Source organism: Delphinus delphis, chromosome 13 (assembly GCF_949987515.2).
Source record: "Delphinus delphis chromosome 13, mDelDel1.2, whole genome shotgun sequence".
Taxonomy (NCBI): domain Eukaryota; kingdom Metazoa; phylum Chordata; class Mammalia; order Artiodactyla; family Delphinidae; genus Delphinus; species Delphinus delphis.
In genome coordinates this window covers 28443756-28466713 of record NC_082695.1, presented here as the reverse complement: position 1 = coordinate 28466713, position 22958 = coordinate 28443756, and the positions used below count along the sequence as shown (strand labels likewise).

Here is a 22958-nt window from a genome sequence, read left to right as displayed (position 1 = left end):
TTTTAGCAAATATAAACGGTATGTGACAATTGGCACTTGTTTTCAATTTTTTACTAGGTGTAGAAATTGTTGAAAATTATGTCTTGGACCTCCTGATTTGGAAACTTTGTCGAGATGGAAGGCGTAATAGTTTAAGGTAGGGGTCAAGAGTGTGCCGAAGTGTGTGCACGTGTGTAAGATGAGCAGGAAACAGCGCCTCAAGGTGAAGAGAGCGCTGCAGCTGCTCCGGGAATTCAAGATCTCAAAGCTAGCATCCCACCCCTTTACCTGGCTCTCCGTCCCTATTGACCACTGTCCAAGATCACAGCCACGGAGGTGTTTTAAGAGCTGCAATGGCAGCTCCGGGCAGCGGCGGCACCGCCACGGCCTCAGCGGCACTGTCCGCAGCTGCGCACCGGGCTCGGGCAGCAGTCTTTACGGTAATGGGAACTGAGACGAGGGGCGGTACTTACGGTAACGGGGGGGGGGAGTGGCCAGGCGGCGGTATTTACGGTAAGGGGGCCGGGCGGGGCTTGGGGCTGCCCGTCCAGCCCGAAGTCCGCGTTGTCAGGTGATCTATTGCCGAGGCGGTCGCCGCCCCCTACACCAGTGGAAAACGCGGAATGGCCCTCGGGGGCAGCGAGGGGCAGGGGACCTGCCTCATCCGTGCCCCCCAGCCTGCAGGCTGTAGCGCCGCGCCGGGTCCGCGTGCAGCCCCCTCCAGTCCCTCGGCTGGGGCCCCGGCGTGAGCCCCGCGCCCCGCGCCCACATGGGGCTGTGCCATAGCCTCCGGCCGCTGCTCTTCGGGGACCCGGAGCCGCCCTTGGAGGGGGCGCGGTCCAGCCCAGACCATATCCCGGACCAGAACCTGACCCCGGTCCCGACCCCGCTCCGGACCCCGGCGGGGGCAGGCGCGGCGCGGACCCCGGCGCAGAAAGAGAGGCGGCGGCGCGCGGACCAGCAGCGCGCGGAGGAACGCGAGGCCAGGCGGGTCAGCAGGAGCATCGACCGCCGGCTCCGCGAGCAGAAGCGCGACCTGCGGCGGACTCACCGGCTGCTGCTGCTCGGTGGGTACGGGGGGCGCGGGGAACCGGGCGCGGGGCGGGGCGCGCGGGACGGGAGGCGCGGGGGGCGTGGGGCGGGGCGCGGAGCCTGGCGCACGCTGGGCTGGGAACTGGGCTCAGGGCGTCCGCGGGCCCCGCGGGTTCTGTCTCGGGTCTAGAGTGGTTCTTACCCGACAGCGTCCACTTGAGTGACTGGGCCGCGAACGCGCTGCTTGGTGACTCTGCTCTTTTCCACACCGTGTTATCCGGGCCCGTGGCTCACTTGTTACCGGTTAAGGAGCCTGCCCGGGAATTTCGTCCTCACTCGGTTCATCCCCAGGGCGTGCAGCCGCGGAGGGGCCTCGTGCATCTCACCTCCTCAGCGGCGGCCTTTGTTCTGAGGGCGCGAGTGAAAGCAAGTGCACGAGGCCTTTACATTGGTGGGTGTGGCTTGTCCCCTTTGGAGAAATAACTTCCACAGCCCAGGGTACGGGCCTTCTGTCTCACTGAGTAGGTTCGAGCCTGGTGCCGTCGTAATGTTTGCTCCTCCTTCAGAAACATTCGCTGTGCCACCTGCACACAAGAAAATGGGCACACCACCACCGGTGCTTGAAGGTACAGACCGCGTCGTTTGCTGGCATTTCTCAGCGAGTAGGACAGTCTTTCCTGTGAACAACTCGGAGACATTCTCTGTGCTCGCAAAGCCTGGGTTCCTCATGCTACTTGTGGCTTTTAAAGTTTAGGGGGAGGGCTTCCCTGGTGGCGCGGTGGTTGAGAATCTGGCTGCCAATGCAGGGGACACGGGTTCGAACCCTGGTCCGGGAAGATCCCACATGCCGCGGAGCAACTGGGCCCGTGAGCCTGCGCGCCCGTGAGCCTGCGCGCCCGTGAGCCTGCGCGCCCGTGAGCCTGCGCGCCCGTGAGCCTGCGCGCCCGTGAGCCTGCGCGCCCGTGAGCCTGCGCGCCCGTGAGCCTGCGCGCCCGTGAGCCTGCGCGCCCGTGAGCCTGCGCGCCCGTGAGCCTGCGCGCGAGAACAAGAGAGGCAGCGAGGGCTTCCCTGGTGGCGCAGTGGTTGAGAGTCAGCCTGCCGATGCAGGGAACACAGGTTCGTGCCCCGGTCCGGGAAGATCCCATATGCCGCGGAGCAGCTGGGCCCGTGGGCCATGGCCGCTGAGCCTGCGCGTCCATGAGCCTGTGCTCCGCAGCGGGAATGGCCACAACAGTGAGAGGTCCGCGTACCGCAAAAAAAAAAAAAAAAAAAAAAAAGAGAGGCAGCGATAGTGAGAGGCCCGCGCACCGCGATGAAGAGTGGCCCCCGCTTGCCACAACTAGAGAAAGCCCTAGCACAGAAACGAAGACCCAACACAGCCATAAATAAATAAATATATTTAAAAATAAATTAAAAAAAATAAAGTTTAGGGGGGAATAAAAAGCAAGACGTGGGCTTCTGACCCCAATTTTGTGACCTATAAGGAAGAATAATTGTTGAGTTCTGTTCCCTCCTGGGCACAAAGAAAGAACCCGGCCCACGATGGAGGAAGATCCCTGCTTATAAATGAGTGAGACTTTTCTTTAAGATCTCGGGAACAACTAAGTCTTCGGTTTTGAAAGGGCTCACCATTGCAAGAATAAATGACTAAAACAGCACAAACCTAGCTGCTGTATCCGGTGAAATATCTGAATTCTAACATAAAGGGACCTTTTTTGAAGTAACAAAGAACAAAAAATATAGAAGTGATCAGGTTATCTGAAAAGGGAAGAGGACACATCAGAAGCAGAGTTATCTACAGTGCTAACTTCTGGAACAGGGCAGAACAATGTTTCCAGGGGTCTGAAAATACAGAATGGTGATCCTAGAACCTGGTACCTCGTTAAACCACTCTGTGTGTGTGCGTGTGTGTGTGTGTGTGTGTGTGTGTGTGTGTGTGTGTGACTGTGAGAGGAAAATAGATTTCCAGACATACAATTGCTCAAAGTACATCCCCAACCACATATTCTTCTGGAAAGAAATCAGAAATTACTCCAGTCAAATTTCTTTTAATGCACCAAATTAAAATAACTCAAAAAGGAGAGAATTGTGGTCTCAAAAAATAAGAGAAAAACAAATAAGGTCTACAGTTCTGGCAATGTAACGTTGTTTTAATGTGATTGTGCAGCCGGACAGAAGTGTCTAAAAGGATATGTGAAGCAGAGGATGCTCAATATATTGAGCAGAAGATGCTCAATATATAGAAAAAATTTTAAAGTTAACGATTCTGTGAAAGGGTCCTGGGAGGTGAGATGTAAAGACTTGAACAGTGAGCAGTTTCTTATAACATGTTGAGAGACTGTCCCTTTAAAGACACTGCCTCAGCCTTGTGTGTCAGTATCATATATGACGTGATGCATAGTCAGGTGACTCACACTTTGGGGGGAAAATGTCGTGGATCTTCCCACCAGTGGCAGCAAGAGTGCAGCACAAACTGTCCTGTCAAGGTGACATTTAGTCCAGACCAGGTGTCGGTCTAACAGAGACAGTGCATCCTAGCTTCATCTCACTGTCGCCTTGTGAGAATTCAGGCCCAGTGTTGCCAGGTCTTGAATTTCCAGAATAAGAGGGAAATGCTCATTTTCATCTGAAAGCTCCTTATTTTTAACCATTGGCTCAAATTAATAAAACACAATCTGTGTGCCTGCTGTGGCCCACAGGCCACCAAGTCTCACCTCAGTCGGATCTCTCCCAAGCTAAAGGGACATTTCCACAGGCCGAGCACTGGGCTGTAGGGACAGCCACCCCAGGTCAACACCAGCAAAACGCAGTTGATGAGACTGGGTGTGGGATCAAAATATGTAATCTGTCTGAACACACAGCAAGCGAAGCCAGGTTCCCCATCCTTCAAGTGAATCTTTCTGCAGCTGAGCTCATAGGGTCATGACACAGTCATGACAGTAGATGCCATTGATTGTTCTTCCGCCTCTTTTGTTGACTATGACGTAAATTCTTGTTCACTACATTCTGATTGGAAAAGTATTCATTTGATATTATCATTTTTTCCAGATAATTATGCAAGTTGAAAATGGCCAACTGTGGTTAAGATTCATGTTTTTTGTTTCCTTCTATTATTTCCTGTTGTTTTCCTGTGTGTTTGGTCTTTCTCTGCCAGGAATACATCTCTCGAGATGGAAGCAGTCTCTGTGGGACACTTGCTGCCTTTCTCTTGTACTTGGCTGTTGGTAGAAACCAGAACGCTGGCTTGACCTCTGTCCGTGTCTCTAAGAGGAAGTACTTGGTACAGTCACAGAAAAACAGAATGTTCTCCACTGGGAGGTTTTGATCACTTTTTTTCAGATAAATGTCTCTTTTCTTGAGTCGTGCTGTGGACTTGAGCTGCATGGACCCCCAGGACGCCTCCCTTTCAGTTTGCTGCCTTGTCCTGCCCCAGCCTCCTGTAGTCCCATGGCTTTTAAAGTCAGGAGAAATTCCAGATGCTCTGGCTGTGCCTTGGCTTTTCCAAACTCAGATGCACAACACGTCCTTACAGCCCGGGGAGAAGATGCAGCCACAGCTTCTATATCACTCTATTGTATAAACTGTCACCGGCATCCTGCAGACACAAAGCTCCCCGTTTCAAATCAGTGGAGCAAGACTCAGGAAGCAGATGTGGCCCAAGGGATGGTGCAGTGAGAACGAGCAGGTGGGGCCGTGGACCTCCAAGGCCAGTCTGGACGGACCCTGAACCCACACCTCTCCTTAGAAGGAAGCACAGCCCACGAGGGTGTAAGTTGGAGTTAATCGTCATTTGATGTGGGGATGGCCTGTGTTCAGAAGGATGTTGGGCCGTGTTTCGGGCCACCCACCTGTGAGTTCAGCTCCTGCCCAGGAGGGTCAGCAGAGAGGCATCCCTGTGGCCTAGTGCAGAGACAAGGGCTCCAGCGCCATCACGCCGAGTCTGCTGGCGGATGGAGCAGGGCCTGGAGGAAGGGAGGCCACATGGAGGTCACCGAAAGATCAAAGTACACTCATAGAATAGATTTGTTTTTAAAGGGGACCAGGGATTCTTTTTTTCCATTTTGAGGGGTTTGTCGGAAAACGGTGTATTAAGGTTGCACTTGGAGCAAATGCACAGCAAAACGCCCAGCATATTTTCCACCATCGAAACCCGGCACCTGCCCCACGCCAGCTGCATCCACAGTCTAGTCACAACGCCCCATCAGCCTTCATGGTGTCCCTCTGGAAGGTGAGGTTGGGCCCTCTCATTTGGCTATTAGAGCTTTTCATGTATAAGGAAATTCCATGCGCTGGAAAGAAGCAGCAAAACCCAGGGGGAGATGGCCGTTTTCTGTCCGTCCTTCCCTCCTGGGCCAGGAAGGATGGTTATGTAATTCTCTCTCTCAAAAGCTCTAAAGTACCTGGTACTTTACTTTAGAATCATTTCTTAATTTAACGTAACAGCCTCCTGCACACCAGCTATCCACACCAGCTATAGATCGGTGCTGTCTGGCCTGAAAGGCGGGCAGAGACGCAGCTGGTCTGATGCACTTCCCTGCGCCCTAGTGGAGGATGTTTATTTAATACTCAGACCCACTTCCCCCTCTGACGGGTGGTGTTTTCTTAGAAGAAACTGCTCCCATTTGGGCTTGGGCACAATAATGAGCTTGGATGGGCAGGGAAGGCCCGGAGCATAATAACCAGGGTTTAGACAAAAACATTCCAGCTCAGCCGGGAAAGGAAAGTATTCATATTCCTCTTCAGAAAAAAAACAAAAAATCTAGTTACTTGCTTTCCTCATCTGTGAAATGGGATCATAAATCACCTCGTAGGATTTCTTGGCCCAGCGGGGCCCCACCCATACTGGGAGAAAACATCCCCAGAGCATGCACCTGCAGAGCACTTGTTTCCAGAACAAAGAAAGGAATCCTACAGACTGACATAAAAAGATGCCGATTAAAACAGGGAATTCCCCAGTGGTCCAGTGGTTAGGACTCCGAGCGCTCACTGCCAGGGGCCCGGGTTCGATCCCTGGTCAGGGAAATAAGATACCACAATCTACAAGATGCGGCCAAAAAAAAAGGGGGGGGGAAATGACTTGGAGCTGACAGTACACAAAAGAAGATACGTGAAAAACCAGTACACTGCCAGCATGATTGGTCATCAAGGAAATGCAGATTAAAACCACAGACAGCAGTTCACTCCTACCAGGGTGGCCTTCCTACCAGGGTGGCCTACAGACCCACAGTTCCAGTGCTGACCAGGATATAAAACAGGGTCAGCAGACTCTCTTTATGAGGGGTAGGCCATGGGACCTAGTCAGCTCTGCTGCGCCATGCAGGCAGCCGTAGACCACACATAAGCACACGAGTGGGGCTGTGCTCCAATAAGACTGTGTTTATAAATGCTTACATCTGAATTTCATGTAATTTTTAAATCATGAAATACTATTCCTTTGATTTTTTTTTCCCAACCACTTATGGAGTCTTAGCTCACAGACTATGCAAAAACAGGCTGCAAACCAAAGTTTGCTGAGCCCTGATCTAGATGCCAAAGCCTCACTCTCTGTTGGTGGCACAAGGACAATTGTACAGTCACTTCCCAGAATTACTGGGTAGTTTTCTATGAAGTTAAACATACATCCTATGACCCAGCAATACCACTCCTAGGAATTTACAGCAGAAAAATGAAAATATGCATTTATTATAAGAAGTTATACAAAATGCTTCTATCTGCTTTATTCAAGATAGCGGAAAACTGGGAACAACTCAAAGTGTCACTAACCAGAGAATGAATAAGCATACTGTGTATATTCATACAATGAAATACTCAACAATAAAAAAAAGTACTGATCGATAACATAGCAACATGGATGAGATTTTTGAGTGTTATGTATACGTGCAAAAGAGTATCTACTTATGATTCTGTTTATACTGAATTCTAGAAGAGGTCAAGCCAGTCGATGGTGATAGAAATCAGAACAGTAGTTTCAGGGGTCAGATTTCTGGAAAAGGTCGTGAAGCACCTTTCTGGGGTCATGGAAATGTTCTGTATCTTGAGTGGGACAGTGATTACACAGGTGTAAACATGTGAGAACTTATCAAACTGTATGCTTAAGATCTATGCATTTCAATGCATTTAAATTTTACTTTTTTTTAGGATAAAGCCCTTAAAAATAGTGCCTAGCATATAGTAGAGGCTTAATAAATGTTTGCTGTTTTTAAAAGGATTTTTTAAAAGGATAGATCAAAACTCAAAAGAGGGACAATTCTAATTATAGAATGAGATAATAAATTATGGCTTGCTACACCAGGGGTCGCCAACCCCAGGCCTGTGGACCCATACCCGTCCCAGCCTGTTACAAACCGAGCTGCCCAGCAGGAGGTGAGTGGTGGGCTAGCAAGCGAAGCTTCATCTGCCGCTCCCATCGCTCTCACTATAGCCTGAACCATACCCCACCACACACCATCCGCGGAAAAATTGTCTTTTATGAAACCGGTCCCTGGTCCCAAAAGGGTTGGGGACCGCTGTGCTACACCATACCTAAATTTAATATGTTTAATACAAAGATCCTTACTTACCATTTGTAGGATCTGTGTTCTAATGATCCCAAAGATTAAACACCAGATGCTGAAATGGGACCGTGGTATGTGAGTGAGGGCAAGGGTGGTGTAGCTAATCTCTCTGCCATGTGGTCAGAGTGAAAGGGGGGTTGTGGTCAGATTAACTGCTTCTCTAGCCATTTTACTGAGCTCCCGGGTGATGCCAGGCGTCACGGGAACATCCACTGGAAATCATTAAATTATAAACTGTTTTGTTACCGGGTCCCCTGCTGCCTTGCTACTTTTCTGTTCTGTTCTCCCCTATCTTCTCTCTAAAACAGGACCCCAAACTGAAGTTGTAAAGCTGAAACGCAAAGGCAGAAGGCTGATAGGAAGCCATTCACTGGGCCAACTGTGTAGGGAAATCATAGTCACTTGTTATCATCCAGACTCTACTGTGATAGAATTCCAGCTCAAACAGCCTAAGTTAGAGGCAGAGGAGGCGTCAGCCAGGCTCTGTCTGTCCCGGGTCTTGGTTCTGTGTGTTCACCAGCAGCTCCAACTTCACAAAGTCTCAGGAGCCCAGAGGAAAGAGGCTCTGGTAACAGTTCTGGGTGGACAGCTCAAGTGAGAGCTTAACATTGTTTCCAACTGGTATCTGTTCTTGTCCCAAACCTCAAAGGTGCATTTTAAGATAAATGCATTTAATATTTTCTAAAATTATTTCTAAACTTAATTTCACCATTAATCTTTGAAAAAAGACATTGATTTCTTCATAATTTCTTCTGTTTCCTTACAGTGATGAAATGGACAGAAGCATAGGTTTTTGCTATATCATTGTAAGAAAATGAAAATATTCCTGGATTCCTGTCTTACACAGTGCATTTTATGATGTATAATCCCAAGCACTATTGCAAGCTAAAGACTCTTAGGCATTTCGAAGGCAAGTTGTTTCCTTGGGAGCCCACGGGTAAGGGACAGGGCTTTCTCCTCTCTTGGGAGAAACCATAAGGCATCACTTAAAGTCCTGAGGTTTAAACACTGGTAGGGGTGGACCAGGGAGCAGATGAAATCTCAACAAGAAATGTCAGAACCACTAGTCGGGAAGAGATATCAGGCATCAGTTCTGATTTGCTCTTTGGTCTTTGTGCTGATAGTTTGGTGTTTGGCAGCAAATACAATATCTAAGCCATATTTCTAAAATCCTGGAAATGACACCCAGGATGTGACGTTTGTCGGCTGGAGGGTTCACGTCCTCTAATGCGGAGAGATGGAGCGTTTTCTCCTGAGACGGGAGAGAGAACGAGATTCCCCACCTAATGTCAGGCTGTTCTGAGGCCCTTCAGGACCCGACCACGTGTCTGCCATTGCGCGTGCATGTGTGTGTATGTCTCTGTGTGTCTGTGTGTGTGTCTGTGTGTCTGTGGGTGTGTCTGAGTGTGCATGTCTCTGTGTGTGCATGTGTCTGTGTGTGCGTCTCTGTGTGTGTGTCTGTGTGTAGTTTGTGCATGTTTGTGTGTGTGTGTGACTGTGTGTGTGTGCATGTCTATGTGTGTGCGTGTCTGTGGGTCTCTGTGTGTACGTGTGTGTGTATCTGTGTGTGTGAAATATCACCGAGCACCGCCCCTTCAGGGCACGTTACACCATCTGTCTCTGTCCCTCTGTCCCTGCCATTTCTGCCCCCCCCCACTGCTCCCTCTGCCTGGAGAACGGGTCCCCTTTCTTGCACCTGCATGAACGCATCTTAGCTTCACATCTTGCCTTTGTTGTTTCTCTGTTGAGAAGCCTTATTTGATGCCCATTTTTTCTTTCCCTGGGCAGCTCTTTCCTTCACAGAACTTAACCCATTTTGAATTACATTTTCATTCACGTGTTTGCTTAGCGTTGACGCCAGTGAGCTCTTGGGGCCAGAGACCTCATCCTTCGCGTTTCCTGCTGCGTCTCCAGTGTCCTGCACGTGCCTGAAGGCATGTCTTTCAGTAAAGGCACGAATGTCAGGCTTAGGTCAGATGGTGACAAGCAAGTGTAAGCGCTGGCCCGGCAGGCGCCCTGTCCCCTCGTTCCCACCCCCGCTGCACCCCAGCAGGTGGGGACTGTAGGGTTGACCGAGGCTCTAGACCAAGACCACAGGGTCAAATGGCAAACTTCTCTTTCTTTTTTTTTAGGAGGTTACTTTGTTTTAGTATTTCTTAATCGAGATACTGTTGACAGAAAACATTATATTAGTTTCAGTACAATGAAATGTTTCAGTATTTGTCTATATTGTGAAATGATCACAATAAATCTAGTTAACATCTGTCACGACACATAGTCACCCAAAAAATTGTGTGTGATGAGGACTTTTAAGATCTACTTTCTTAGCAACCTTCAAGTACACGATACAGTATTGTTAACTGTAGTCACCGTGCTGTACACTCCATCCCCAGGACGTATTTATTTTACAACTGGGAGTTTGTACCCTTTGTCCCCCTTCCCCCGTTTCTCGTGGCTCACTCCCTTCTACACACAGGTGGACCCACCACACCAAAGCATCTATGCCACCTGCTCGCTGGCTCCTTGGCTTCCCTTGGTCCTCTGCCCCTGGAATCCCCTCCCCCATTTTCAAAGGTCATCTCGGGTGTTACCTCCTCTTCCAAGCCTTTCCTGATCCCCTCTGTTGGAAGTGTCTGCTCATTTTATATGTAACTCCCTTAGAATACCTTTCCTTCTGCTATGGACATTCATAAGTTTACCTGGAATCCATGATCAGACTGTATCCTATGGGAGTCATGTCCACTTTGGTTTATCTATTAAACCTCCATGCCACCTGGCAGAACCTGGCATAAAATAAATGGGAAACTATCGTTGACAAAACAGAAATGAGAACGCGGAAATCCTGCCGTGCATTTTAATTCCAACCCAGAAAGATTGCCATCTGTTCTTTTCTTAATTGAAATATAATTCACATACCATGAAATTCACCCTTTTAAAAACTGTACAACTCAGCAGATCTTTAGCGTATTCACAAGGTTGTGGAACCATCACCATTACCTCATTCCAGAACATTTTCATCTTTCCAAAAAGAAGCCCCCTGCCGCTTAGCACTCACCCCTCCCCCTGCCACCCCTGACCACCACTGATCCACTTTATCTCTTTATGGAATTGTCTGTTCTGGACGTTTTGTGTAAAAAGTCACACAATATGTAGTCTTCTGTGTCTGGTGTCTTTCACTTAACAGGATGTTTTCACCCATATAACATGGACCAGCACGTCATTCCTTTTTATGGCCAAATAAAGTCCACCGTATGGATCTGCCACCTGTTACTTATTATCTGTTCTTTCAGTTGGTAGATATAATAGCTAAAATGTGTGTTTCCACTTTTTAGCTATTATGACTAATGCTGCCGTGAATGTTCGTGTACAGGTTATTGTCTGACCATATGTTCTCATTTCTCTTGGGTGCATATCTGGGAGTGGAATGGCTTGGTCATATGGTAACTCTCTGTTTAACTTTTTGATGAACTACCAGACTGTTTTCCAAAGCAGCTGAATCACTTTACATTTTCACTGGCAACATGTGAGGGTTCCAATTTTTCCACGTTCTCATCAACACCTGTTATTGTCCATCTTTTTTTTATTACAGCCATCTTAGTGGGCGTGGAATGGTATACACTGTGCTCTGGCTTGGCATTTCTCTGATGACTAATGTTGCACATCTTTGGGTGCGCCGATTGGCCATTTGTACATATTCCTTTGAGAAATGTCTGTTCAAATACTTTGTTCCTTTTGTAATTGGGTTATTTGTCTTTCTGTTGTTGCGTTGCAGTGGTTTCTTAAATATTCTGTCTGCTGGAGCCTTTTGTTCTTAACCACGTGTAACTCTGCACCTTATACCCTAACCTGCAGAATATCTGTTCAATAGCGAATAATGTCAAGTTTTGCCTCTATTTTTATAATTTTAATTGCCGTGTACAATTGCCTTGCACTATCCATGGTCTAATTCCAAGTTTCTAGATATGGACCTTACCAACATTTACATATTTATGGAGGGTGGGTATGTGGAATTTTCTAAGATGTCAATATACTTTGAAACCCTGTTTTATCAACGTGAATGTGAAATCAACAGAACCCGATAGTTTATGATGAGCAGGATAATTTAACAGCAGTAACACAGAAATACAGGGACATGGTGGGGGTGGAAAACAGCGGCCTTAGGAAGAGGGGAGGGAGGGAAGGGATGGGTAGGGGAGGTTGTGTATTTTGAAATAGGCGCGTTGTGAGTTTTGACTAACTGACACGTGAGATACTGCAAACAGAAAAGGAGAAAAGAAGCCGGGAAGGAAGCGAAATTGGGACCGGGCTGTGGGGACCCAAGGCCTCTCGAGACGAGGCAGGTGCGCGCGGCCGGTCGTTCCTGTGGCGGTCGCCAGGTGGCGCTGCGGCGCGGGAAGTCCGATGGATGGGCAGCAGCTGCTCCCGGACCGCGGTCCGCACTGGCCGCCGGGCGGGTAGCGGGGAAACCGGCTTGTACTGAGCTCCCAGGTGTGAGTGGTGGTGCTGGGCGAGAGTTGAAAGCGAAGGATGCCCTGCCAGTGGCACAGCGGGCCCTGGAGGGGGGGACCCCACCGACAGGGCCCTTACCTGCGCACACCTGCACACACCTGCACGCGGCAGCATCCCCCAGTGGCGGTTAAAGCGGCGCCTCCTTTGTGTGGTCCCTTTTCTCTCCTGGGAATAATTGTTCTGTGTGCCTGTGTGATGCTGTACATCCCCGGACAGGTCATGCACCTGTCCATTCTGCATGACTGTTCCCGCCATCTCTGTCCCAAGGAGGGCACCCCACCTCCTGACGACCACCGGTTCTAGTTTTGTCCGGCCTGTAATCAATTCTCCACGTAAAACTTGCCCCATCCCTGCCCTGCTGACAACTTTGACTTCCGGCCATCCTGGGGATAAAGAAGCATCCCTAACAGAACCCACAGCCGGAGAGCGTGAGTCGTGACTCCTTGGGGCAACACCGGCCATGCCATCAGCACTGCATAAATACTCGGAGAGACTGATGATAAACTCCACACAAACAAAATCCAGCTCGCCAGCAGGTAGGAAGGAAAGGAACCAAGAAATGAGTGAGAGGGGTTCTCACTTCTCCATGACTGATGTTATGTTCCCTTCTCCCCCCCCCCCTTTATTTATCTCTTTGTTGTTGGCATGGACACATGGTATTTCTATATTGTTCAGTGGCTTAGAAGTCACTCCTGTACTTAAATACCTTGGTGCTGAAATCATCCCAGATTTGGCCAAATAGGAGCCCCTTCTGTCTGGTCTTGTGTTCTCGGGAGGTGCCCCCAGCATTTGAAAGCACTTTCCTACTTTCTGGCATAACAATGTTCCAGATTTATCTGTGGCTCCCCTGCCCCCACCCCGGAATCTGCCGTTTCTCTGAGGAGGCCTGGCTCCTCTGGGTTGTGTGATACTGAAGACCAAGGCCTGGGCACTAGGTGCGCTCACCGCCACTGGCGTGTCTAATGCCTGGGTCTTTTCAGCAGACAGAATGAGGAAATAGATGCATGTGGCACATGCACAGGTGTACAGTGTACACACACACGTATGTGCACATAATCACAGACACATACGTACATACTCTAGACATCACGAGCTCATTCCGGTCGCTACAATTCCAGTCCATCCCATGGGCGTGCCTTGCGTTTCGCCATTCCGTGTTTGTCCTTCCTCTTCCTCTCTGAAAATCCTGGTTCTCAGTAACCACCTCAATGCATCTGTCCACCTGCCCCGTCCTGTCATTCACGCACCTAAGGGTTTGGGATTTGCACTCAGAGTCTCCCTTTTGAACCTCAGTCTTGAATTTATCTGTCGTCTAAATTCATCAAACCGTTCCTACTTAATGAGCAAATAAACCACGAACGGGAAATACAGACGATTCCTAGGCTTTGTCTCCCTTGTTCACAGCCCGCGAGCTTCAGAAAGAGCCCGTGCAACCTTCCTGGGAAAGGCCCGTAGTTCCCACCTATGATGGAGCAAGTTCATGTTCTGTTTAATTTCATATACAGGTTGACGTTCTATTACAAGGGAAACTGTTGCTTTACACTCTGTGAGCCAAATTCTAAAAGAAACCAGTTGCTAAGGCAACTGAGTGAAGAGTTAATTAATTCATCAGTCATTATATGCAGATTAATCTGCCTGTGTTAGCAAGGAGGTGGGCTTGTTTGATTTCTCGTTTTGGAAGAGAGAACGGTGTGATTTTTTTCCCACCAGTCAAAGTTCCTTCTGGAAAGGGCTCAGCCTTTGGGATCAGGCAGAGCTCCACCCCCATCAGGCCCCTGTGGAACCTTCGGACCAGCAGCCTTCTCTGCAAAGTGTGGATAATCTTGTAGCTGTTGCGATGATCTGATCAGATGAGCCACTAGAAACAGAGCACCTTTCAGTGTCTTTTTAAAAATAAGACGAAGGGTGACTTACAAAGGTTAACACACATCGCTCTAAGGAAGGAAGTGACATTTTTCTTCACTTGTATAATTGACTACACACCCCTATGTGCTCCCACTGTAATCTCTACAGAATCCCGAGGACTTGATTGCACGTCTGCCCCTCTCTCCTAGCCGATTAAACTGCTTGCGATCAGGGACAAGGTCGAGTTCGTCCTTGTAATCTCAAGGCTACGTGTGTGTAGGATTCAAAAAATGCTCTATGGTGAGTGAATGATGGAAACTCACCGCTTTACAGGCTCCCCTGGAGCCTCCTTCTGACTCCAGGGTGTGCATCGCCACCTGCTGGTCAGAACTATAACTGCAGTAGATGTTTGTAAAGGAGGAATTGAAGTCACGTGGCTGTAATCGGAAGCCTCAAAACGAATAGCGGGAAATCACGGGCGAGAAGGATTTCTGTCTTCAACCACGGTCATGATGAAGACCCTAAATGTAAATTTTTTTCTTGTCTTTTTGTGGTTAAATATACATAACGTATAATTGACCGTCTTAACCATTTTTAAGCACACAGCTCAGTGGCGGTTAAGTACATTCTCGTTGTGTAACCATCACCTCCATCATCTCCAGAATTTTTCATCTTCCCAAACTAAAACTCCAACCCCCATCAAACATTGGCTCCCCCTCCCCGTCCACCACTCCCTGGTAACCACCATCCTACTTTCTAATGTATTCAGTGACCACCTCGCGTTTTCACACCAAAACTAAACCCCTGTCTTCGGCACTGAGTTGCATCTTCCAATGAGGATATTTCAGTCCTGGGTTTTTGGACACAGGGTGAAGTCAAAGACAGCTAACCTACCTTTCCTACTCATTCGCTGTTTGGGTTTTTTAAGCCATCAGTTAAAAAGACTGCATCCCTACCCTTTTTGGATGGTACTTCTGAAAGCTCCTTAATACTACTTTGCTGTAGGAGTAGGGAAAAAAGGAATTAATTCAGTAAATTCTAAAATATTTGATTGCAGAGTGCTATGTACAGAAAGGGAATGTTGAAAACGTTTCCCTACTTTTCTATTTAAAAATGTAAAAAAAAACTCACAAGATTTTTAAAGTGTGTTGTGATTAGGTCGTGGGGTGAGAATGCTGCTGAGAATGAAAATAATCCACACAGACCATTTCCACCGAGACACTAAGAAAGGAAAGAGAGAAAACAACGAACTGCAAGGTGTTAAATGACAGGAAGCAGCACGAGGGCCGTGTGCACACAGGCCACTCCACCGCCTCGGCTCCAGCTCCACCAAGTTTGTTTACAAAACTGGGCGCAGCTTTTCGTTTCTTCGGCCTGGTCACTGCATTGAGTGAGGGTTCGGCTCTCCCACTCTGCTTTGTTCCTCTTCTTTAAAATCTTTCAAAGTACCTGCTCCAAATGCCTTAGAGTGCAGTTTTAACCTTTACAGTATAAAATGCTAGACCAGTTATTAACGTTTTAAAACATTGATTTTTAAAAATTAAATTCAATATGTCCGCTATCTCATGCCAGACAGCATTCTAGTCACTTTTCAAACTGGCTCAGCATCTCCTGGATCCAGGCCTGTAGTGATGTGAAACAGTTCCTTTGAATTTTTCATTTTGTTAATTAAATTTCTGCGGAGGTCCTCCTTATAACGGGAGACAAATTTTGTTCTCATTGTTATCAACGAGGACTTGGGTCCAGCTAACCAGAGAACAGCTGTGATCTTTTCGACATTTGCCAACTTCAATCGGAGGGGCTCAAACAAAAACAGATTTCAAAATTGTTATTCAAAATTCACAAAACTAAGTACAAAAGAAATTCAAATAATTCACATGCACTTAGTCAAATGCACTAAGACTTCTGAGACACCTTGTCTTAAACATCAACAAGAGCAGGAAAACACCACTTTGTTTTACGTTTGCCCTTTCGCCCCAAACTTTGTGCCTTCCCAACCCTTCTTGCTGCCCAGGGCGCCCCCCGCCCGGCCGCCCCCTCTGCTGGCAGCGCGCTGCCGGCGGCCCTTCGCCTCCGCAGGTGGGTGTGCGCTGTGCGAGTGGTGCTGATGCTGCGCTGCCGTTGCCTAGCGACAGATGCCGGCACTGCCAGCTCCAGGCTGCTCCCCAACAGCGCCGCTCCCGCGCTCCAGGTGAGCCAGCAGGGATTCTGGATTCTGATCCCAGGGTTCAAAACTCAAATGAAGATCGGTTTCCCAGACCAGACTAGGAAAAGGCCAGGTGACTGGGGTTTTTTTTTTTTTTAAGTGTCTTGAGCTCCTACCTGATAATAGACTATGTAAAGATGGGCTTGGCATTTCTCATCAGAAAGGTTGCATCGCTTTGTAGGCACGTAGCTTTTATGTTTTGGAGTGGTTAGCAGTGTTCTGTGCACTTACAGTGCAGACGCTGCAGCCAGGCTGCAAGGGTTTAGATCACAGACACACCTCTTATGCACCCTCTAACATTCTGTAAAATAACGGTCACAGTAGTTCCTTTTAGGGTTATTGCAAATGCTAAATAAATTGCTCCATGGAAAGGATTTAGCCCAGGGCCAGTAATCACTGGATAAGTCGTAGAAACGAGTTATTTTAACCCTAATTCCTAGATAAGAACAAGTGAAAACCTTTTGCTATGTTTTCAGGGTTCCAGGTTCTAACTTTTTTCTCCCTTTATAAGTTTGGTGGGATTTGTTTTGTCCCCTTTTCTTCCAGCTAACAATTTATAGAAACCTTGGCATTAAAAAAAGAGACAAATCTTTTAAAACATCCCACCGCACTCTATTTTTGTACACCTGTTCTCGCCTCCGACTGCCCCGTCAGCCACCGAACAGGCCACGTGGATGTTGCCGTAGGTGAATGCTTGTGTTAACACAAGGAGTGAGGCCTCACAACAGTGCTAAACAGTGTCCCTCCACAAGCTAAAACTCTTATCCAGCTCAGAATATGGCATGGCACTGCGTGTTTGCTTCTGCTGTGTCAAGAAGAGACACTACTGCTTTTGTTTTTTAAAGAGTATTCTTATTTGGATACAGTACTAAACTGGACAAGTATTTTATGAATTTAAAATCTGGTCGTCAAATTCCTTTCATGAGAACCCACACTTGGAGCGGGAGTTATCTTTGGCCTTCGTGAATTTGTTCATCCATCAAACAAAGACTCAAGGGGCATCTCCCTGGGCCAGGCACTGAACTGGGCACAGCCCAGCAGGTGTGAAGTGCAGGCTCCGCCCCGGCCCTCACTGGGTCTCGAGTCCAGTGGACATTTGAAAGAGCAGCAAACAAACCATTACAGTGTAGGTGCTGTGAGATACTGGAGGACAGAGAAGGGGGCCTGGCCCTGACTGTGGAAGCAGTGGTGAGGCAGGAAGGGTGACTAAGAGTTGGTCAAGTGAAGAAGGGGCCACACGTCTCGCAGAGAGTGAAGCAGCGCATGCACCCAAGCCAGGCACTCGGGTGTCCATGTGCAAGGGGTCAAAGGGGGGCTGGGGCAGCGCCAGGAAGGGGGGACATGAGAGCTGAAGCTGAGGAGTTTACACGGACCCAGTCTTGATGGACCGTGGCTGGGGGCTTGGCAGTGGTGGGGACAGTGATGTGATGAGATTTGCATTGTCACTGTGGCAGCACTGTGCAGGTGGGCCGGAATGTGTGAGCAGGAGGCCACTTGTGACATCCAGCCTGGACAGTGACCATGGCAACAGCAGATGGGGTAGAAAGAACAGGAACGATGTTTAGGAAACGGAGCCAAAGGAATACGGTAACTGGGTTTGCAAGAAGGAAAAGGAGTCAGGAATGACTGCCATGTTCTGGTTGGGAAAATCAGGGGCCTTATTCACAGAGAGAGAGAGGAGCGCGCTGGAGGTGTGGGTGGGCACGGGGAGGAGATCCTGGAGGCACGGTGGTGGAGGTGTGCTTGCCGCACTGGTGGTCAGGAGGGTGGGCTGGGCTGGAGGTCTTGTGTGGCCGTCGTCAGAGCCGCGTGTGCAGAGGATGGGGGAGGCAGTCAGCCCCCGAGGGCAGGGCATTAAGGGGACAAGGGCTGTGCTGGGTCTGAGCCTCCCCTCCAGGTAGAGAGTGGGCGGGAAATCCAAAGGCCACGTCGGGGAAGCCGAAGGACCGGAGAGACTCCAGGAGGGTCAGAGATGGTAAAGACCACAGTTCCTGGATGAAGTTTGACCCCGGGGGTCCACTGATGACCCCGTGAGAGTATTTCAGTGAAGCAGGTGGGCCGAAGCTAGGTGCCGGGACCTGAGGCGTGAATGGGAGGTGGGGAATGGCAAAGGGAGTCAGATCCTGGTTTTAACTCGGAGCCGGTCTGTGGGCAGAAGGACACGGCGGGGCTGACGCACGGCCTGAGGCTGTAGGATGGGCCGTCAAATGGGACGGAACGTGTTTGTCCGCCCGACGGAACAATCCGTAGAGAAGGGAGGAGAAGAGAGCGGGGAGGCGGGTGAGGCCCGCGGGGCCCAGGGCGCAGGGGCAGGGGCAGGGGCGGCGGAGACCACGGTCCGTGCAGGAGGCCAGGCGCGATGACCGTGAGGGAATACGGTGGAGCCGGAGGGGAGTGGGGACTTGACGGCGGCGTCAGGGCCCCTGGCCTGGAGACCCGAAACTGGTACCAGCGACGTACCGGGAGGCGACCTCCGCGGTCACGGCTCTGCGCCCCCCGCGTCCAGCAGCGCGGATGGGGAGCGACGGGCACCCGCTCAACAGGTGGAAACCAGCAGCCGCCCTCACTGGTTCTGGCAGCGGTGCCAGGCTCGGGGCCACGGCGTCTTCCAGAAAAGTAGCAAAGCTGCTCAGAGCGCGCAGAGAGCCGGGGGCGGGAGGCACACAGGAGGCTGCGGGAGGCGGCGTGGGTGCGCTGGAACCGTCTAGAACGGTAACGGGGGAAGGCGGGGTGCCCGAGCCCGGCACGGACCCTCCCCCTGATAGAATATGCATGATCATGCGCGAGGCCCCGCGCGCTGGGAGCCGGAGGCGGCGCGGGATCCGGGAGCGCACGCCCAGACCTAGTGCCGCTCGGGCTGCGAGGGAGCCGCGCGCCGCGTCCGGACCGCAAGCGGGTGAGCCTCCGCGGGGGCCCTTGGAGGGCGGCCGCCACCCCTCCAGACCCCGGGACCCGCGGCCTGGCCACCCCCGAGGCGGCTCCCCACCCCGCCGCGGAGAGGCCCTAGGGGCTCGGACCCGGGATGGGGCGCGGGTGGCCAGCGGGTGTTCGCAGTTATTGGCGGGGACCCGGTGCGCTCCGTCCCTCCGCGCCGCGTTCGGCCGCCACCGGCGGGGCCCGGGCACCGGGCCGAGCGTGCCTGCTCGGGGTACCCCCGGGCAGCGCATCGGGCGCGGGGCGAGGGGAGGGCCAGCGCCACCCAGCTGGCTCCGGCGGTCCTGCCGCCCTTGGCCCCGTCTCCGCTCACTGCTGTTTATCCAGCAGATAATTCTAAACAAGTGTCTTTAAAAAGTAGTTGGCTCCGCGCGTCTTCCTTGTGTCCTCTTAGTCGAGAGTTCGCGGCGGGGAGGGGGAGGGAGAAGAAACGCCTGTTCCGATCGGAAAACACCGAGAGACCTGAGCATCTCTTTCAGCAGCGAGGAAGAGGGGCCGCCGCAGGATCCACACACACCTACAACTCTCTACTTTTGTGCAATTCCTAACTGCGCCTGACGTCCACGCAAGCGGTCAGGCATGGGGTGTTTGGGCAACAGCAAGACGCCAGAAGACCAGGGCGTCGATGAAAAGGAAAGACGTGAGGCCAACAAAAAGATCGAGAAGCAGTTGCAGAAGGAGCGCCTGGCTTACAAAGCGACTCACCGCCTGCTGCTACTGGGTAAGGCGGGGGGTGCGCGGCGGCGCACGGCCCGAGCGGAGCGCATGGCCCGGGGCGCACGGCCTGGAGCGCGGAGAGGGCCGGGCGGGCAGGGCCCGCGCCCCCGCAGATAGCAAGAGCGCACCTGGAAACGCCCGCGTGGGGGCAGGACACTAGTTCAGTCTCGGTAGGCGTGAGAGATGGCTACGGTCCTCGGCCACAGATCACAGCATTCTCTCTGTTTGTTTGTAGGGGCTGGTGAGTCTGGGAAAAGCACTATCGTCAAACAAATGAGGATCCTGCACGTCAATGGATTTAATCCCGAGTAAGAAATGACCGATTTCGGGTTTGCTTCCCAACTGCATGCACATTTTGTCACTGCTTTCCCGGCCTCCCCAAAGTGTTTTCTCTAAACAGTTAATTTGATCTTTGAGTCGACCTTTTGGGGGAGGGGGGGCGGATATAGAAGTAAGTTGTTGAATTTGGCATATTTAGGCAAATCTTTCTTCTGGCAGTGTCTACATCAAAATAAAATAACAATATATGATTTATTAAATACTCTTGAGGTATTGATCTGCATTATTGATATTGCGCTGAGCACACTTAACCAATGTGTCTATGTATACTTCTCTCTATATCATTTGTCTGCATCTATTTCAATCAACATATGGATAGATTCAAATAAAACATATTTACAGGTGTAGCCCTGTAGTGTTTATATGCAATAGTCATGATGATTTTGCCATGTTACGTAAAACCTGTGTTGTTGTCTAGAGCTAGAGATTGTGGTGTGTGCACGTTTGTTTAGAGTCCAAACCAGTAAAGGTGGATGTTTTCCTTTTCCACATAAAAAACTTTGCACTGTTGTCCTGGGGCTAATGTTGACCTCAGGTAGTACCATTGTAGACCCCCTGCAGCTGGGAATTTAAAATCCCACTCAACTGATTTGGGGCAATGTGTAAAGTTAATTAATAACCATTCTGTTTTCATACAGGGAGAAGAAACAGAAAATTCTGGACATCCGGAAAAACGTTAAGGATGCTATTGTGGTAAGGAATTTTTTTTTTTTTTTTTCGGCCTTGCCGTGCAGCATGCAGGATCTTAGCTCCCCGACCAGGGATTGAACCCGTGCGCCCTGCAGTGGAAGCCACTGGACTGCCAGGGAAATCCCAGGAATTTCTTTTAATATTTGTTCAGTAGTAAGGTTGCACCCTCTGCTCCCTCAAACTGCGTAGACAGAAATTATGCGCTAGATTACCACACATGGAGCCTAAATGGTTTATTTATCCATGTATCTTTTTCCTTCACTCCACTTCAGACGATTGTTTCGGCGATGAGTACTATAATTCCCCCAGTTCCACTGGCCAACCCAGAAAACCAGTTTCGATCAGACTATATCAAGAGCATAGCCCCCATCACTGACTTTGAATATTCCCAGGTAAGTAAATCCTTACTGAAATATTTTAAATGGTACACGGTGGAACAGTTTTTTAACGAGGTGGCTTACTGAGAACCAACGTTAATATTATTTCATCTTTGACTTTCTTCAAAATCTAGCTCTCTGCTTAGGAGAAGTGCTTCCCTCCATACCCAAATATTAACATGTTAAAAATATTAAAGACAATAAGATTGTAAGAAATGCTTTTATGAGTATGTCGGTGGGGGTGATGATCAGGGAGACAGCATACCTCTAAGAAATACTGGTAGTACTTTTTCCTCTGTGTATTCCTAAATCAACAATTAAGCCGTTTCCCAGATAACAAAAAAGTAGAAATTACACAAGCAGAGAGAAAGGCTTTATGGTGTGTGACTGCATCCTTGGGAGTAATAGAACAGAATTCAGTTCACTCTTAAAAGACATGCATCTTTCAGCTCAAATGAGAGGCGCATGCCAGCTGTAGGTCATACATGGATTACTTCTGAATGTTGACTGTATCCTGGGAAAATGTGATTTACTTCAGATCTGCAGGATTTAGGGCTGCTTTTCTAATCGCTTGGATGGCAATGTTGCTTATGCGAAAGGGTGTTATGAATATTAGTCTTCTCTTGTTTGGTGGACGTACGTTTCTTTAAAATATTTTTATTTGGTAATTTGATTAAACATGTCTTGAAGGAGAAAATAGTTTTTCAATTTCTCAGAAAATCATTTTTGTTAACAATTGTGCCCAGAGAGCATGTGTGTGTGTGCATGTGTACCCCTCCAAAACAGTATTTCAAAGTCTCCACTGCCTGGCATGGTGGTCTTGAGACATCTTTCATTCTCAGAATCCTCTTTTCTGAGGGAAGCTGATGCAGGACCCAGTGTGTAAGACAGATGGGCCCATGTGCCCCCTCCCCTCCCCTTCAGTAGAACACACCTGCCCTGTAGGCTCTGTATCCAGATGGCGGATAAGAATTACATTTTAAAGCTTTTTTTTGCATCCTCTCATGTGATTTTTGTTTCTGATAAGCATTCCCATATAGCCAGTGGGAATTTCTAAAAAATATAGCCTAGAATTTCTAAAAAAACAGAGGTAGCGGTGGTGAACTACCTAGAAAAGGGGGCCATGCCAGCTGGCGTGCCAGGCACAGTGTTTTTTAGTTAACTGTGTCTTTAACTGAGTGGTGTGGAGGGGGCTCAAGGAGACGATGGGGGGCCAAAGCCTTGCTTCAGCCAACTGAAGCTCTGGGTCCTCCCAGCTCACTGTGATGATTTACGTATTGGAAAAGTCACCCAAGACTGCAAGGTCCTAGCTGAAATCAGGTTGTTCTTATTCAACTTCAGATTTACACATTTATAGACATGTATTTGAGTTTTAAATTTTGTCCTGCATGCTTGCCTAAAAGTCATAATAAAACATTTCCTATGTGGTTCTGATGAAGGGAAAAGTTATTCTTAGCATATAAAGAGAAATTAGCATCGAGATGTATCGATCTGTCACATCTTCTTTCTTCTGTTTATGACAAACTCACATGTGACAAGAGCTCCCAGATTCTATCTGAAATCCAGTAACTCCCACCTGGGTTACTAAGGAATCCAAAGCGCCTAATTTGCAAATGTGTTTTTGAGGTATAGCATGATTTTTAATTAAAAAAATAAAACTGAAGAAACCATTTGCATTGAAGGCATGTATTTTCGTATAGATATGTTGAGGCAACTTAAAAATGATTATCGGGGGCTTCCCTGGTGGCGCAGTGGATGAGAGTCCGCCTGCTGATG

General features: G+C 49.3%; 1 protein-coding gene across 2 annotated transcripts in view; it reads left to right on the top strand.

Moving 5' to 3' along the window:
- Positions 1–573: 573 nt before the first annotated feature.
- Positions 574–22958, top strand: part of GNAL (G protein subunit alpha L) — a 90558-nt gene continuing 68173 nt past the window's right edge. Inside the window, exons 1-5 of one of the 2 annotated variants that reach the window (XM_060028644.1) lie at positions 949–1046; positions 19542–19780; positions 20012–20084; positions 20754–20808; positions 21078–21197. In XM_060028644.1, coding sequence (XP_059884627.1) covers positions 19639–19780; positions 20012–20084; positions 20754–20808; positions 21078–21197 — 390 coding nt within the window. In that variant the 5' untranslated portion in view covers positions 949–1046; positions 19542–19638. Of the gene's footprint in view, positions 1047–19541; positions 19781–20011; positions 20085–20753; positions 20809–21077; positions 21198–22958 lie in introns of both variants that reach the window. The other variant, XM_060028643.1, reaches the window with a different exon arrangement.